At 53.2% G+C, this 17716-nt stretch overlaps 1 protein-coding gene across 1 annotated transcript in view; it reads left to right on the top strand.

The window, feature by feature from the left end:
- Window positions 1-12358: 12358 nt before the first annotated feature.
- Window positions 12359-17716, top strand: part of LOC121108224 (transcription factor 4-like) — a 65849-nt gene continuing 60491 nt past the window's right edge. Inside the window, exons 1-6 of the mRNA XM_040655274.1 lie at window positions 12359-12439; window positions 12594-12764; window positions 12829-13098; window positions 13481-13651; window positions 14186-14648; window positions 14749-14882. Coding sequence (XP_040511208.1) covers window positions 12359-12439; window positions 12594-12764; window positions 12829-13098; window positions 13481-13651; window positions 14186-14648; window positions 14749-14882 — 1290 coding nt within the window. The remainder of the gene's footprint in view (window positions 12440-12593; window positions 12765-12828; window positions 13099-13480; window positions 13652-14185; window positions 14649-14748; window positions 14883-17716) is intronic.

The following is a 17716-nucleotide window of genomic DNA, read 5'->3' as shown; positions in this document are numbered from 1 at the left end:
TCAGTTGGATGGGGCAGGCTCTTTTCAGCAGTACCCAACGACAGAACAAGGGGCAATGGTGCAGTCTGGAACATATGAAGCTCCGCCTCAATGTGAGGGAAAATAGTATTTCCTGTGGGGATGACAGTATGTAGGATAAGAGAGAATGGTTATAAACTGAGACAGGGGAGGTTTAGGTTGGATATGAGGAGGAAGTTTTTCCCCCAGAGGGTGGTGACGCACTGAACAGGTTGCCCAAGGAGGCTGTGGATGCCCCATCCCTGCAGGCATTCAAGGCCAGGCTGGATGTGGCTCTGGGCAGCCTGGGCTGCTGGTTGGCGACCCTGCACATAGCGGGGGGTTGGAACTACATGAGCATTGTGGGCCTTTTCTACCCAGGCCATTCTGTGACTCTATGATTCTAGCCTGCTCCACTTCCTTAGAGTTGTTGAAGAGCTGTAATGCATGCCTGACCGAGAAAGGGCAGACTTGTGCTGAGGAAAATTGGAAATCTCACACAGTGTTTGCCAGATGGATAGAGGACTTGGCAAAAGACAATAGATTTAATTCTGATAAAGGCAAGGCTATTGCTTGTGGTGACTTGCAGAATCAAACTCTCTAACCACAAAGCAGTAATAAAATCAGGTATGTTTAATCAACGCTGCGCAGACGCTGGATGCAAGGGGGATAGCTCCTCCTAACTTGCACACCGTAGGACCAAAGCTTGGTACAGATAGAGGCAGAACTAATACATAATCAGTGGTTTTCCCGGAATCTGTATACATATTCATTACATTTCTGAGAACCCCTTAGCATACGGTCCCTCCCCATCGCGCATGCGTCATGAGCAGTGGGGGTCTCCTCCTGGTGGTCGTGGGATGAAGGCCCATCGTCTTCCTCACGAAAGCTCGTAGTCTTCCTCACTGTAAACTTCTGACCCAGCGGGAGGGGTAGCCCCCGAACCAGTTCCAACTTGCTCTGTGGACATCTTATCACCTCCTCACTGGGTGTCCTCAAACACTTGAGCTGTTCTCAAACCCTCATCTTTATCTCTTCCACCCCCCACATTGTCCTAATCCCAGCTTGTTACTATCCCATTCTTCTAGCAGCCTCCACATATTTGCTTCTATAAACTATCTCTAACTCTCTTTTACCCTTAGTTTCTGTGGACCCTTTCTTACTGAACCCTTTCTTACTCTTCAGTGGGGTGTTAGGCCAGAAACTAAACTAACAGTGTAGGAAAGTGGGGTATATCAACTCCTCCACAGTCAGATCCAGCAAGGAAAGCAACAGTTCTCCCCCCACCTCCTCCGATTAAACCACAAGACCAGGAGAACAAAGAGTAATGCCTGGAAGGCATTGGGTCTGCCTGACTGCCTGAGAAAAAAACTTATCAGCACATGAACAATAATAGCCCATATATATGTATATTCCAATTCATCCAAGTACAGATGGTGAAGTTTCTTCGTTGTTGTCTTTATGTTTTATGAGTGTTTTAATAAATACAGGAGTGCAATTTTACTGCTAACACACCTAGGTTCTGAGAAGCTCAGCATGCAACTCAGACAGCAAAGAGTTAAGATTACCAATGGAAACAGAACAAAATGTTGTGTGCCAAATTGCCAAACTAATTTCTGTCACCCAAGCAAGAAATGTATGACAACCACTTGCCCTGCCATTATAAATTGTTCTGAGAAATATTTTGAGTTTCAGTGTTTTAAATGGATGACCTTGGTGCCCAGTCTTTTGGTTCAAACGTTGGACCCAAGCCCCATAGAAATAGGGAGGCTGTAATGCATGTATTTTGCACAGACCTTACACTCTTTTAATGTAGAAATTACCAGTATTCCACAATATCCAATTTCTGCTGCAGCATGGGGTGGAATTTCTGAAGTTATAGCAAATTTAGAAAACAACGAATTATCTCTTTCACCCACAATGTTTGTCATGGTTTTATGATTTTTGTTATCAGTATTCCACATCATAACATCATGTAGAGCACTGGGACTTAAAGAGTTAATGCTCCAGGTCCATGGACTGCTGATTGTTCCAGGTACCTGGTTCTCAGAAGAGAAGAAGAACTACATATCCCAGAAGACTTTGCGATTCAGTTTTCCATTCAGAGGGAAAGATAAAACTGTTTGCAGATCATGAGACGTCTCCTTTTCCCTTTGTGCTCATCCCAGCAGTGTGTGTGCTCCCTAAGTTGTCTTGCCTTCAGCATTAGAGTAAGGCCTTCAGTTTTTGGACTCGCCCTCTCTCATTTTATTTGATTTATTAGCTTCAATTCTAATTATATTGTATTATAGTATGTTACTTTGCATTCCAATATCTTATTTAGTAAATTAACTTTCCTCCTCAGATTGTTGCTGCTGTTTTCCTTTTAGGCCCATCTCCCTACCGTTTCCCTTTTCCCCCCTTCCCCTTTCCTGGGGCATGGGTCCATGGGTCCTCCCACCCCATTAGTCATGGAACTGGGCCAAACCAGCCTGTAAAGTGCTGACATTTTCGGTAGAGAAAGTGGGCATAGGCTGCGTTGGCCGGGAAAATATGTACTTTTAGAATGAATCTGTCTCTACTCTCGGAGAGATTTGTTAGAAAGTTTATCAGTATAGCAGGTGCTGTACTGAAAACAAGGCCTAGAAGTCCAGGCAGACTGCCAATATTCTGGGATATTTGTAAACTTTCTAGGTGCTGCTAGCTTGCTTTGCTGAAGAAAAGAAATGATTTTGCTTTCTCTTGTCAAACTGTTTGCAGAGGGAGCTGCTAATTTTACAGAACTTGTGACTTTTAAACAGTCTCCCAGTCTCTCCCTTGAATCTGTTATGCGTTCTTTGAATGCTCATATGATGATCATGTAGTCAGTCTCTCTGAATGTACTCCTCATCATTTCACTCAGTACCTGTATTTATAATATTTGAGGAAGCCTTCCCAGAACCAGAGAATACTGAGTGGCAGGGAGTGTGGAGAGGCTTGGCAGAGACTTTAGAGAGAAGGGCATCCCGGTGTCATGGGACTTTACTCCTGAACACCTGCAAGATCCTGAGAACCTAAATAGATATTTGAGACAGAGATGTTGTGACTCAGGCAGATCTGAGGAGGTACAAATTATTTGGGGCCTGGCTTATGCTTATTGGGCCTTATTCAGTGCTATCCCAGACAGGGAGAGAGCTTCTGAAACTGAGAGAGTCTCTGAGCCGAGAGGGAGAATCTCCAGGTCTGGAAAGAGAGTCTTTTTGCTGAGAAACAGAATCACCAGACTGAGGGAAGCTTCTCCAACTGACTTCTCCAAGCTGAGAAGGAAAGTCTCTAAGCTGAAAGGGAAAACCTCCAATCTGAGTCAGACACCCTCTGAACCAAGCAAGACAGTCTCCAAACAGAACAAGACAGCCTTCAATCTGTCATGGAGTTATCTCTAGATCTACCTGTGTCTATGACAGGGGGACAGCAGGCCCACAGGCCTGAGGGAAAAAACAAAGGAAGGGAGGGGGGGGTGTCAACAGTTTACAGGCCGTTTCAGCCCGACTTTGTGACTAATGGGGCACGGGACCCACGGACCCACACCCTGGGAAAGGGGAAAGGGAAAGGGGGAATGGTAGGGAGATGGGAGATGGGCCTAAAAATAGAATAGCAACAACGATCTGAGGAGGAAAGTTAATTTACTAAATACGATATTGGAATGCAAAATAACACACTATAATACAATATATAATTGGAACTGAGGCTAATAAATCAAATAAAATGTGAGAGAAAGAAGTGTCCGAAACCAAAGGCCTTACTCTGAACTGAAGGCGCACAGCTGGGGAGCAGACCCACACACTGCCAGGCAGTGAGAGAGAGCGAGTCCCGTCACTTGAAGGTCTTATCTTCCCCTCTGAATGCAAAGTCCCCTGGGATATGTAGTTCTTCTTCTCTTCTGAGAACCAGGTATCCGGAAAGTTGTCAGCCCATGGAACTGGAGCATTAACTCTTTAATTCCCAGTCCCACTGGGACTTACTCTCGGTTCAGAGGTGTCTCTCTCAGATTGGAGGATGTCCTGTGGTAGCAGAGGATGGTTAACTCCCAGTGCACTAAATGATGTTATGATGTGGAATATCAATAACCAAAAATCATAAGACCATGACATTGGGCACATGAGCATCTACATGACACACCTTTAGGACCATATTCTTTATTTGGGCAGCAATGTCTTTCCACAGTTCAGCAGCCCAAATAGTTTTACCCCTCCATTGCCAGTTGTTTTCTTCCCACTGCTGCAACCACCCCCATAAGGCATTCACCACCATCCATGAGTCAGTATAAAGATAAAGCATTGGCCACCTCTCCCGTTCAGCAACATCTAAGGCCAGCTGGACAGCCTTTACCTCTGCAAATTGGCTTGATTCTCCTTTTCCTTCAGTGGCCTCTGCAACTTGTCGTGTGGGGCTCCACACAGCAGCTTTCCATCTGCGATGCTTCCCCACAGTACGACACGATCCATCTGTGAACAGGGCATATTTCTTTTCATTTCCTGGTAGTTCATTGTATGGTGGGGCCTCTTTGGCACGTGATACCTCTTCTGCTGGTGACATTCCACACTTTTTGCCTTCAGGCCAGGCCATGATCACCTCCAGGATTCCTGGACGACTGAGGTTCCCCATCCGAGTTCATTGTGTAATCAGCGCAATCCACTTGCTCCAAGTGGCATCAGTAGCATGATGGGTGGAGGGAACCTTTCCCTTGAACATCCAGTTCAGCACTGGCAATCGAGGTGCCAGAAGGAGCTGTGTTTCAGTGCCAGTTACTTCAGAAGCAGCTCAAAGCCCCTCATACGCAGCTAAGATCTCCTCCTCAGTTGGAGTGTAGCACTCTTCAGACCCCCTGTATGCTCGAAAACTTCCCTTGCTATGTTGCCCCACACAACCATATCATCAGTGTATTGCAGGTGCTCAGGAGCACTGCCCTGTTCCAATACAGCTTGAATCAACCCATGGAAGTGGTTGGGCTGTGTTTCCACCCCTGGGGCAAACAGTTCCAGGTATTCTGAACGCCCCTCCAGGTGAAAGCAAACTGCGGCCTGCATTCTGCAGCCAAAGGAATGGAAAAGAAGGCATTAGCGATGTCAGTGGTGGCATACCACTTGGCTGCTTTTGACTCCAGTTCATATTGGAGTTCTAGCATGTCCAGCACAGCAGCACTCCGCGGGGGTGTGACTTCATTCAGGCCACGGTAGTCTACCGTCAGCCTCCATTCTCCACTGGCTTTACGCACTGGCCATATGGGGCTGTTAAAAGGTGAATGGGTTCTGCTGATCACTCCCTGACTCTCTGGCTGACGAATCAACTTCAGAATGGGGAGCAAGGAGTCCCTGTTAGTGCGGTACTGCCGTCTGTGCACCATTTTTGTGGCAATTGGTACCTGCTGCTCTTTTACTCGTAGCAATCCCACAACAGACGGATCTTCTGACAGGCCAGGCAAAACAGACAGCTGCTTAATGTTGTCTGTATCTACAGCAGCTATTGCAAAGGCCCATTAATACCCCTTGGGATCCTTGAAATGACCCCTTCTGAGGTAATCAACACCCAGTATGCATGGAGCCCCTGGGCCAGTCACAATAGGATGTTTTTGCCAGTCTTTACCAGTCAGGCTTATTTTGGCCTCCAACACAGTCGATTCTTGAGAACCCCCAGTCACTCCAGAAATATGGACTGATTCTGTCCCTTCATGATTTGAGGGCATTAGAGTGCACTGTGCACCGGTATCCACCAATGCCTTATATTTCTGTGGTTCTGATGTGCCAGGCCGTCGGATCCACACAGTCCAATAAACTCTGTTATCCCTCTCCCCCCCCGACTGAGGGCAGGGCCCCTCTATTCATTACCTGTGGTAACTGGAGCAACTGCACTGGTGGTTGGTCTGTTCTGTAATTCTCTCACCCGTGCTCACAGTACAGGAGTAGCTTGGTCATGCCACTTCCTCATGTCTTCTCCATGGTCACGGAGGTAACATCACAAGGCAATACGCGATGTAATCTTACTATTGTTCCTCGCTTGAGCAGGAAAGCGTTTGCTTTTAATAGCTGAGATTTCTGATGATACAGGTGAGGAGGGGGATCCATCCTCTTTAATTAATTGGATTTTCATTAGTTTGATCAGTTCTTTCATTAGGCCCCTTTGCTTATCCTGATCTTCGTCAAACGTTTCTGATACTACTACGGGTTCATCATGATTAATCAGTAGAGACACTTGCTCTTGTACTTCACCCAGTCTGTTTGCTACTTCTGAGATGGCTGAAATGGAAACATGAGTTGGGGGTAGATGTTGCTCATAGTTTTGGAGTGTAAGAATCAATTCGAAAACTGGGGGTCTTCTCTGTTGGTCCTCGTATCTGTGGAATGTGGCTACTAGTGTGGGGGCGTATCTGTCTGGTGCTGCTCTTGTAAGTTTTTGCCATATTTCAGGTGTTGTCCTCACTCTCTCTGGATCATGGTTTTGGCGTGGATCATTAGGAGCAAAATGAGGGTCATACAACATTTCCACTAGGGCTATTTCCCTCAAGTACTGGATACCTTTCTCAATTGTATCCCACGTTTTCATCACAGGCTTCAGACTGTTTGTAGGGATACCTTTCCCTCACAGCTATTAATATTCGGTCCCAGAAGGTTGCAGCTCCATCCAAGCATCTACTAATTCCCCTGTAAATAGATTTGTCTCTGGCAATGCCTCCTAGTTGGCGTGCTTCGTTACCATCTAGAGACAAGCTACTGGCCCCGCCATCCCAACAGCAAAGCAACCAGGTGACAACAGTTTCATTTGGGCACTGTGTAAACTCCTTCCTTGAGCCTTGGATTTCAGTTATCTTCAGAGGTTGACGAACAGTAATAGAGATTTCCTGTTCATCGCTCTCCTCTCCATGTCTCTTGGTTTTTGCTTTTGTCTTTCTTGGTTCTGAGGAAGTCCCCTTGCCTGGATCTTCCTCTACCTCCTCCTCTGCTGCTGCTGCTTCTTCTTTTTTCTGTTCTAGATGCGAGGACACCCACTTCCATTTCTTGCCTTCCACAGGGGCAACTGACACTGTTACTGGTGTCTCCTGTGACTGATCAGATTCCACTTGGAGATTTCCCCCTTTGGCTTGCACCTCCGCTCGGAAACTCTCTCTCTCCAGAATAGTACTATACAGAGTGTGGTAGGCACAAGGCAAGCCCCAAATAAGCTGTACCTCCTTTGATCTATGTAAGCCGCACCATCCCTGACTCAAATTCTGGCTCAGTTTCTCGGGATCCCACAGGTGTTCAAGAGTGAAATCCCATGACATTGCGGGTCCCCACGCTTCTAAGATTCTTCCTAAACCTCTCCATATTCCCTGCCAGTCAGCATTCTCTGGTTTTGGAGGAGACTTCTTGCACATAGCACAAATGGAGAGGAATACATTCAGGGAGATTGATAACATGCACACGAGTATGAGCACTAGCTCGGCATTCGAAAAGCGTGTGACAAACTGAGAAGAAAGTCTGGAAACCGGTTTGAACATCGTGGTGTTTGTAAAGTTAGCTCTTCCATCTGGGATGTAATTGTTTGTAAAATTAGCTATTCCATCTGGGATGTAAGCATCAAAATTCAAATTATACCACATTGCATATAAGTACCAGGCAGGTGTCTCCATCAGTGCCCTGATTTGGTTACATATGAACACAATTCCATGACAAGAAATCGTGATGTTAACTATAGGCCAGTAACTGGCAAAGAACATGGTAGCTTTTAATCCCTTATACAGCGCTCCTACAATAAGAGCAGACTCAGAGCTATTAGCTGCTAAAAGGGAGGGAAAAACAAACAAACAAACAAAAAAACCACTCGGTACAGTGTCCAGAGTTTGGCAGACTGCCCGGACTATAATCTAATCTATGAATGTCACTGTAACAATGCCTTGGAGTCTCGCAGTCTTCGGCTTATAGAAATCCTTTTTTTTTTTTTTTTTCCTCTGCTAACGTTAAAAGCTTCAGAATGCCTGCATTCTCCACCAAAAACTGTCACGGAGTTATCTAGATCAATCTAGATCAATCTATGCCCGTGACAGGGGGGCAGTAGGCCCGTGGGCCCCCTGGCTCCCAGAAATTGGAAGGGAAAAGGGAAAGGGGTAGGGGAATGGGAGCTGGGCTCAGTGAGGGAAAAAGAACGGAGCAGAATGCAAGATAACACAATATAATACAATCTAATTGAAATTAAGGGTAATAAATCAAATAAAATAAGACAGAGAGAGTTTCCGAAACCAAAAGGCCTACTTGAATGAAGGCGCATGGCTTGGAAGCACACCCACCCCTCTGCCTGGCTGCCAGAGGGAGAGCCAAAAGAGCCAGATCCCGTGACTTCCATGACGTATCTTCCTTCTCTAACCGTGAGGTCCCCTGGGATATGTAGTTCTTCTCTTTTGAGAAGCAAGTATCTGGAAGGTTGTCAATCCATGGAACCGCAATATTAACTCTTTAAGTACCTGGGCTGTACATGATGTTATGATGTGGAATACCAGTAGCAAAATTACAAAACCATGACACGCTCAGACGGGGTGGACGCGGGTGGCAGAGCCGCGCGGCCCCAGGAGCCGTTTGGGAGCGTTTCAGGTCGCAGCGACAGCCCGCAGTGTGGGTCGGGGCTCCCCGTGCCCACGGATGGGGCTGAGGGCTGCCGCGGCTCCGTGCTGGAGAGGGGCGGATGGAAACGGGAGGGGACCGGAACGACCCAGGCCCCCCATTGCCCCCCATTCCCTCCCATTGCCCCCCATTGCCCCCCATTGCCCCCCATTGCCCCCCATTGCCTCCCATTGCCTCCTATTCCCCCCCATTGCCCCCCATTCCCTCCCATTGCCCCCCATTGCCCCCCATTGCCTCCCATTGCCTCCTATTCCCCCCCATTGCCCCCCATTCCCTCCCATTGCCCCCCATTGCCCCCCATTGCCTCCCATTGCCTCCTATTCCCCCCCATTGCCCCCCATTCCCTCCCATTGCCCCCCATTGCCCCCCATTGCCTCCCATTGCCTCCTATTCCCCCCCATTGCCCCCCATTCCCTCCCATTGCCTCCCATCGTCCCCCATTGCCCCCCATTGCCTCCCATTGCCTCCCAGTCCTCCCACTGCTTCCCATTCCCTCCCATTCCCTCCCATTGCCCCCCACTGCCTCCCAGTGCCTCCCAGTCCTCCCATCATCCCCCATTGCTCCCCATTGCCTCCCATTGCCTCCCATTGCCCCCCATTGCCCCCCATTGCCCCCATTCCCTCCCAGCGCTCCCCATTGCCCCCCATTGCCCCCCATTCTCTCCCATTCCCCCCATTGCCTCCCACTGCTTCCCATTGCCCCCCATTGCCTCCCAGTGCTTCCCATTCCCTCCCATTGCCTCCCATTGCCCCCCATTCCCTCCCATTGCCCCCATTGCCCCCCCATTGCCCCCCATTCCCTCCCATTGCCCCCCATCGCCCCCCATCGCCTCCCATTGCCTCCCACTGCTTCCCATTGCCTCCTATTCCCTCCCACTGCTTCCCATTCCCTCCCATTGCCTCCCAGTCCTCCCAGTTCCTCCCAGTCCTCCCATTGCCCCCCATTGCCCCCCATTCCCTCCCATTCCCTCCCACTGCCTCCCAGTGCTTCCCAGTATTCCCATTGCCTCCCATTGCCTCCTATTCCCTCCCAATGCCCCCCATTGCCTCCCATTGCCTCCCAGTGATTCCCATTGCTTCCCATTCCATCCCAGTTCTCCCACTGCTTCCCGTTGCCCCCCATTGCCCCCCATTGCCTCCCATTGCCCCCCATTCCATCCCATTGTCTCCCGTTCCCTCCCATTGCCCCCCATTGCCCCCCATTCCCTCCCATTGCCCCCCATTCCATCCCATCGCCCCCCATTGCCTCCCACTGCTTCCCATTGCCTCCCAGTGCTTCCCATTCCATCCCAGTTCTCCCATTGCCTCCCATTCCCTCCCATTGCCTCCCATTGCCCCCCATTGCCTCCCATTGCCCCCCATTCCCTCCCATTGCCCCAAATTGCCTCCCATTGCCCCCCATTCCCTCCCAGTGCTTCCCATTCCATCCCAGTCCTCCCAGTGCCTCCCATTCCCTCCCATTCCCTCCCATTGCCCCCCATTCCCTCCCATTGCCCCCCATTGCCCCCCATCGCCCCCCATTGCCTCCCAATGCTTCCCATTGCCTCCCAGTGCTTCCCATTCCATCCCAGTTCTCCCATTGCCCCCCATTCCCTCCCATTGCCTCCCATCGTCCCCCATTTCCCCCCACTGCCTCCCATTGCCTCCCAGTGCTTCCCATTGCCTCCTATTCCCTCCCACTGCTTCCCAGTATTCCCATTGCCCCCCATTGCCCCCCATTCCCTCCCATTGCCCCCCATTCCATCCCATTGTCTCCCGTTCCCTCCCACTGCTTCCCATTGCCCCCCATTCCCTCCCATTGTCCCCCATTGCCCCCCATTCCCTCCCATTCCCTCTCATTCCCCCCCATTGCCCCCCATTGCCCCCCATTCCCTCCCAGCGCTCCCCATTGCCCCCCATTGCCTCCCAGTGCTTCCCAGTCCTCCCACTGCCTCCCAGTATCCCCATTGCCCCCCATTCCCTCCCATTGCCCCCCATTGCCCCCCATTACCTCCCATTCCCTCCCATTCCCTCTCATTCCCCCCCATTGCTCCCCATTGCTCCCCATTGCCCCCCATTGCCTCCCATTCCCTCCCATTGCCTCCCATTGCCTCCCAGTGCCTCCCATTGCCCCCCCATTCCCTCCCATTCCCTCCCATTACCTCCCAGTGCCTCCCATTGCCCCTCATTCCCTCCCATTGCCCCCCATTGCCCCCCATCACCCCCCATTGCCTCCCACTGCTTCCCATTGCCTCCCAGTCCTCCCAGTGCCTCCCAGTTCTCCCATTGCCCCCCATTGCCTCCCACTGCCTCCCATTCCATCCCATTGCCTCCCATTGCCCCCCATTGCCTCCCAGTCCTCCCAGTGCCTCCCAGTTCTCCCATTGCCCCCCATTGCCTCCCAGTTCTCCCAGTTCTCCCACTGCTTCCCATTCCCTCCCAGTGCCTCCCAGTTTTCCCATTGCCCCCCATTCCCTCCCATCGCCCCCCATTGCCTCCCACTGCTTCCCATTGCCTCCCATTGCCTCCCAGTCCTCCCAGTGCCTCCCAGTGCCTCCGATTCCCTCCCATTGCCTCCCATTGCCTCCCAGTATTCCCATTGCCCCCCATTGCCCCCCATTGCCTCCCATTGCCTCCCATTCCCTCCCATTCCCTCCCAGTCCTCCCAGTGCCTCCCAGTTCTCCCATTGCCCCCCATTGCCTCCCACTGCCTCCCATTCCATCCCATTGCCTCCCATTGCCCCCCATTCCCTCCCATTCCCTCCCATTGCCCCCCATTACCCCCCAATGCCTCCCATTGCCCCCCATTGCCCCCCATTCCCTCCCATTGCCCCCCATTGCCCCCATTGCCTCCCAGTGCTTCCCATTCCATCCCAGTTCTCCCATTGCCCCCCATTCCCTCCCATTGCCTCCCATCGCCTCCCATTGCCCCCCATTGCCCCCCATTGCCTCCCATTGCCCCCCATTCCATCCCATTGTCTCCCGTTCCCTCCCATTGCCCCCCATTGCCCCCCATTCCCTCCCATTGCCCCCCATTCCATCCCATTGCCCCCCATTGCCCCCCATCGCCCCCCATTGCCTCCCAATGCTTCCCATTGCCTCCCAGTGCTTCCCATTCCATCCCAGTTCTCCCATTGCCCCCCATTCCCTCCCATTGCCTCCCATCGTCCCCCATTTCCCCCCACTGCCTCCCATTGCCTCCCAGTGCTTCCCATTGCCTCCTATTCCCTCCCACTGCTTCCCAGTATTCCCATTGCCCCCCATTCCCTCCCATTGCCCCCCATTGCCTCCCAGTGCTTCCCATTCCATCCCAGTTCTCCCATTGCCCCCCATTCCCTCCCATTGCCTCCCATCGCCTCCCATTGCCCCCCATTGCCCCCCATTGCCTCCCATTGCCCCCCATTCCATCCCATTGCCTCCCATTCCATCCCATTGCCTCCCATTGCCCCCCATTCCCTCCCATTCCCTCCCATTGCCCCCCATTCCCTCCCAGTTCCCTCCCATTGCCCCCCATTGCCTCCCACTGCCTCCCATTCCCTCCCATTCCCTCCCAGTTCCTCCCAGTGCCCCCCTCGCGTCGCCATGCGCTCTGTGGGCCGCTGAGCGGCCCGTCCGCTCTCAATTAGCGCTCGGTGCTAACGACGAACCCTTCCCGTCCTCACTGTCCGTGGGGGAACGTTCTGGAAAGGGTCCGCCATCTGGTTGGGATGGGGGCGTAATGGCAGGTTGTGCGTGGGTGGGATTTCCTTCCGGAACGTTCTAAGCTGGACGCCATGATCCGCACCCACACGTGGTCCCAATTAGGGCCGGCCAATCGGGAAGGGCGGCTGCTTTTCATTGCGGGCTCATTAAGGGTGGGAAAGTCCTCCAGGATCCCCCAGTCCTCCCAACAACCCCGAGGCCTCCAAGGTCACCAAGTCCTCCAACAACCCCAAGTCCTCCAACAACCTCAAGTCCTCCAACAACCCCAAGTCCTCCAAGATCCTTTAGTCCTCCAAGGTCCCACAGTCCTCCAACAACCCCAAGTCCTCCAACAACCCGCAGTCCTCCAAGGTCCTTAAGTCCTCCGAGGTCCCACAGTCCACCAACAACCCCAGGTCCTCCAACAACCCCACGTCCTCCAAGATCCTTAAGTCCTCCAAGGTCCCCCAGTCCTCCAACAACCCCAAGTCCTCCAAGGTCCTCCAAGGACCTTAAGTCCTCCAAGGTCCCCAGGTCCTCCGACAACCCCGAGGCCTCCAAGGTCCTTAAGTCCTCGGAGGTCCACAAGTCCTCCAACAACCCTCAGTCCTCCAAGGTCCCCCAGTCCTCCAACAACCCTCAGTCCTCCAAGGTCCCCCAGTCCTCCAACAACTCCAAGTCCTCCAACAACCCCATGTCCTCCAAGGACCTTAAGTCCTCCAAGGTCCACAAGTCCTCCAACAACCCTCAGTCCTCCAGCAACCCTCAGTCCTCCAACAACCCTCAGGCCTCCAACAACCCTCAGTCCTCCAACAACCCTCAGGCCTCCAAGGTCCTCCAAGGACCTTAAGTCCTCCAAGGTCACCACGTCCTCCAACAACCCCGAGGCCTTCAAGGTCCTTAAGTCCTCCGAGGTCCACAAGTCCTCCAACAACCCTCAGTCCTCCAAGGTCCTTAAGTCCTCCAACAACCCTCAGGCCTCCAACAAACCCAGTCCTCCAACAACCCCACGTCCTCCAAGGTCACCAAGTCCTCCCAACAACCCTCAGGCCTCCAAGGTCCTCCAAGGTCCTTTAGTCCTCCAAGGTCCCCAAGTCCTCCAACAACCCTCAGTCCTCCAAGGTCCCCCAGTCCTACAACAACCCCACGTCCTCCAAGGTCCTCCAAGGTCCTCAAGTCCTCCAAGGTCCCCAAGGCCTCCCAACAACCCTCAGTCCGCCAAGGTCCTTAAGTCCTCCAAGGTCCTCAAGTCCTCCAACAACCCCACGTCCTCCAAGATCCTTAAGTCCTCCAAGGTCCCCAAGTCCTCCACCAACCCCAAGACCTCCAAGGTCCCCAAGTCCTCCGTGACCCCCAACACCTCCGAGACCCCCAAGTCCTCCAAGGTCCCAGGTCCTCTGAGACCCCCAAGATCCCCAAGTCCTCCAAGGTCCTCCGAGACCCCCAAGTCCTCCACCGACCCCAAGACCTCCAAGTCCCCAAGTCCTCCAAGCTCCCAGGTCCTCCGAGCCCCCCAAGACCCCCTGAGCCCTCCGAGCCCCCCAAGCCCTCCGAGACCCCCAAGACCCCCAAGTCCTCCAAGGTCCTCCGAGACCCCCAAGTCCTCCAACGACCCCAAGTCCTCCAAGCTCCCAGGTCCTCCGAGCCCCCCAAGCCCTCCGAGACCCCCAAGATCCCCAAGTCCTCCAAGGTCCTCCGAGACCCCCAAGTCCTCCAACGACCCCAAGTCCTCCCAGGTCCTCCGAGCCCCCCAAGACCCCCCAAGCCCTCCGAGCCCCCCAAGCCCTCTGAGACCCCCAAGTCCTCCAAGGTCCTCCAAGACCCCCAAGTCCTCCAACGACCCCAAGTCCTCCAAGCTCCCAGGTCCTCCGAGCCCCCCAAGACCCTCTGAGCCCCCCAAGTCCTCTGAGACCCCCTAGTCCTCCAAGGTCCTCCAAGACCCCCAAGACCTCCAAGTCCCCAAGTCCTCCAAGCTCCCAGGTCCTCCGAGCCCCCCAAGACCCTCCGAGCCCCCCAAGTCCTCTGAGACCCCCAAGTCCTCCAAGGTCCTCCAAGACCCCCAAGACCTCCAAGGTCCCCAAGTCCTCCACCAACCCCAAGACCTCCAAGAGCCTAGGTCCTCCAAGACCTCCAAGGTCCCCAAGTCCTCCAAGCTCCCAGGTCCTCCGAGCCCCCCAAGACCCCCCGAGCCCTCCGAGCCCCCCAAGCCCTCCGAGCCCCCCAAGTCCTCCTTCACCCCGCCCCACTCTCACCGCCGTGCCTTCTCCCCCCTGCAGGTGTATGCCCCGTCAGCCAGCACTGCCGACTACAACCGCGACTCCCCCGGTTACCCGGCCTCCAAACCAGCAGCCAGCACTTTCCCCAGCTCCTTCTTCATGCAAGGTACCCCCCCCACCTCTATTTCCCCCTCCGTTAATTAACCGCCGTTAATTAGCCCTTAACGAAACCTCCACCAACCCGTGGCCGCGGGGTTCTTCTTTAGATGGGCACCACAGCGGAGACCCGTGGAGCTCCTCCAGCGGGATGAACCAATCGGGTTACGGGGGGATGCTGGGCAACTCCTCGCACCTCCCCCAGTCCGGCAGCTACTGCAGTCTGCACCCCCACGACCGCCTGGTAATGGGACGGCATGGGAAGGTCCTGGAAGGTCACAAAAGGGGTGGGCTGGGCGGGTCCTGGAAGGGGAAAGAGGTGTGGGAGGGTTGGGTTGGGTTGGAAGGGGTCTTCTGGATCCTATATGTGTGGTGTGGTTGTAGTTGGATGGGTCCCGAAAGGTGAAAACGCCTTTGGATGGTGATATTGGTTGGGAAGGTCCTGGAAGGTCACAAAAGGGGTGGGCTGGGCGGGTCCTGGAAGGGGAAAGAGGTGTGGGAGGGTTGGGTTGGGTTGGAAGGGGTCTTCTGGATCCTATATGTGTGGTGTGGTTGTAGTTGGATGGGTCCTGAATAGTGAAAGAGGCATGGGGGGATGAAATGGGTTGGGAAGGTCCTGGAAGGTCACAAAGGAGAGGGGCAGGGAGGTCCTGGAAGGGGAAAGAGGTGTGGGAGGGTTGGGTTGGGTTTGTAGGGTCCTTAAAGAGGAGAGGGTCAAAGGATGGTTGGGTTGGATGGGTCCCGGAAGGTTAAAAAGGCTTTGGATGGTGATGTTGGATGGGAAGGTCCTGGAAGGTCACAAAAGGGGTGGGGTGGGTGGGTCCTGGAAGGTCAAAGAGGTGTGGGAGGGTTGGGTTGGGTTGGAAGGCGTCTTCTGGATCCTATATGTATGGGGTGGTTGTGGTTGGATGGGTCCTGAAAGGTGAAAAAGGCTTTGGATGGTGAAATGGGTTGGGAAGGTCCTAGAAGATCACAAAAGGGGAGGGGCGGTTGGGTCCTGGAAGGTCAAAGAGGTATAGGATGGTTGGGTTGGGTTTGTAGGGTCCTTAAAGAGGAGAGGGTCAAAGGATGGTTGGGTTGGATGGGTCCCGAAAGCTTAAAAAGGCTTTGGATGGTGATGTTGGTTGGGAAGGTCCTGGAAGGTCACAAAAGGGGAGGGCTGGGCGGGTCCTGGAAGGTCAAAGAGGTATAGGATGGCTGTGTTGGGTTGGAAGGGGTCTTATAGGTCCTAAATGCATGGGGTGGTTGTGGTTGGATGGGTCCTGAAAGGTTAAAAAGGCTTTGGATGGTGATATTGGTTGGGAAGGTCCTGGAAGGTCACAAAATGGGAGGGGCGGTTGGGTCCTGGAAGGGGAAAAAGGTATAGGATGGCTGTGTTGGGTTGGAAGGGGTCTGATAGGTCCTATATGTGTGGGGTGGTTGGGTTGGATGGGTCCTGAAAGGTGAAAAAGGCTTTGGATGGTGATATTGGTTGAGAAGGTCCTGGAAGGTCACAAAAGGGGTGGGGTGGGTGGGTCCTGGAAGGTCAAAGAGGTGTGGGAGGGTTGGGTTGGGTTGGAAGGAGTCTTCTGGATCCTATATGTATGGGGTGGTTGTGGTTGGATGGGTCCTGAATAGTGAAAGAGGCATGGGGGGATGAAATGGGTTGGGAAGGTCCTGGAAGGTCACAAAGGGGAGGGGCAGGGAGGTCCTGGAAGGGGAAAGAGGTGTGGGATGGTTGGGTTGGGTTGGAAGGGGTCCTATAGATCCTATATGCATGGGGTGGTTGTGGTTGGATGGGTCCTGAAAGGTTAAAAAGGCTTTGGATGGTGATATTGGTTGGGAAGGTCCTGGAAGGTCACAAAGGGGGAGGGGCGGTTGGGTCCTGGAAGGGGAAAAAGGTATAGGATGGCTGTGTTGGGTTGGAAGGGGTCTTCTGGATCCTATATGTATGGGGTGGTTGGGTTGGATGGGTCCTGAAAGGTTAAAAAGGCTTTGGATGGTGATATTGGTTGGGAAGGTCCTGGAAGGTCACAAAAGGGGAGGGCTGTGTTGGGTCCTGGAAGGTCAAAGAGGTGTGGGAGGGTTGGGTTGGGTTGGAAGGGGTCTTCTGGATCCTATATGTGTGGGGTGGTTGTGGTTGGATGGGTCCCGAAAGGTTAAAAAGGCTTTGGATGGTGATATTGGTTGGGAAGGTCCTGGAAGGTCACGAAAGGGGAGGGCTGGGCGGGTCCTGGAAGGTCAAAGAGGTGTGGGAGGGTTGGGATGGGTTGGAAGGGGTCTTATAGGTCTTATATGTATGGGGTGGTTGTGGTTGGATGGGTCCTGAAAGGTTAAAAAGGCTTTGGATGGTGATATTGGTTGGGAAGGTCCTGGAAGGTCACAAAAGGAGAGGGGTAGGGAGGTCCTGGAAGGGGAAAGAGGTGTGGGATGGTTGGGTTGGGTTTGTAGGGTCCTTAAAGAGGAGAGGGTCAAAGGATGGTTGGGTTGGATGGGTCCCGAAAGGTTAAAAAGGCTTTGGATGATGATTTTGGTTGGGAAGGTCCTGGAAGGTCACAAAATGGGAGGGGTGGGTGGGTCCTGGAAGGGGAAAGAGGTATAGGATGGTTGGGTTGGGTTGGAAGGGGTCTTACAGGTCCTATATGCATGGGGTGGTTGTGGTTGGATGGGTCCTGAAAGGTGAAAAAGGCTTTGGATGGTGATTTTGGTTGGGAAGGTCCTGGAAGGTCACAAAGGGGAGGGCTGGGTGGGTCCTGGAAGGGAATAGAGGTATAGGATGGCTGTGTAGGGTTGGAAGGGGTCCTATAGGTCTTATATGTATGGGGTGGTTGGGTTGGATGGGTCCCGAAAGGTTAAAAAGGCTTTGGATGGTGATATTGGTTGGGAAGGTCCTGGAAGGTCACAAAAGGGGTGGGGTGGGTGGGTCCTGGAAGGTCAAAGAGGTGTGGGATGGTTGGGTTGGGTTTGTAGGGTCCTTAAAGAGGAGAGGGTCAAAGGATGGTTGGCTTGGATGGGTCCCGGAAGGTTAAAAAGGCTTTGGATGGTGATATTGGATGGGAAGGTCCTGGAAGGTCACAAAGGGGAGGGGCGGTTGGGTCC

The sequence above is a fragment of the Gallus gallus genome, chromosome W, assembly GCF_016699485.2.
Source record: "Gallus gallus isolate bGalGal1 chromosome W, bGalGal1.mat.broiler.GRCg7b, whole genome shotgun sequence".
Lineage (NCBI taxonomy): Eukaryota > Metazoa > Chordata > Aves > Galliformes > Phasianidae > Gallus > Gallus gallus.
This window is presented reverse-complemented; position numbering and strand designations above follow the sequence as displayed.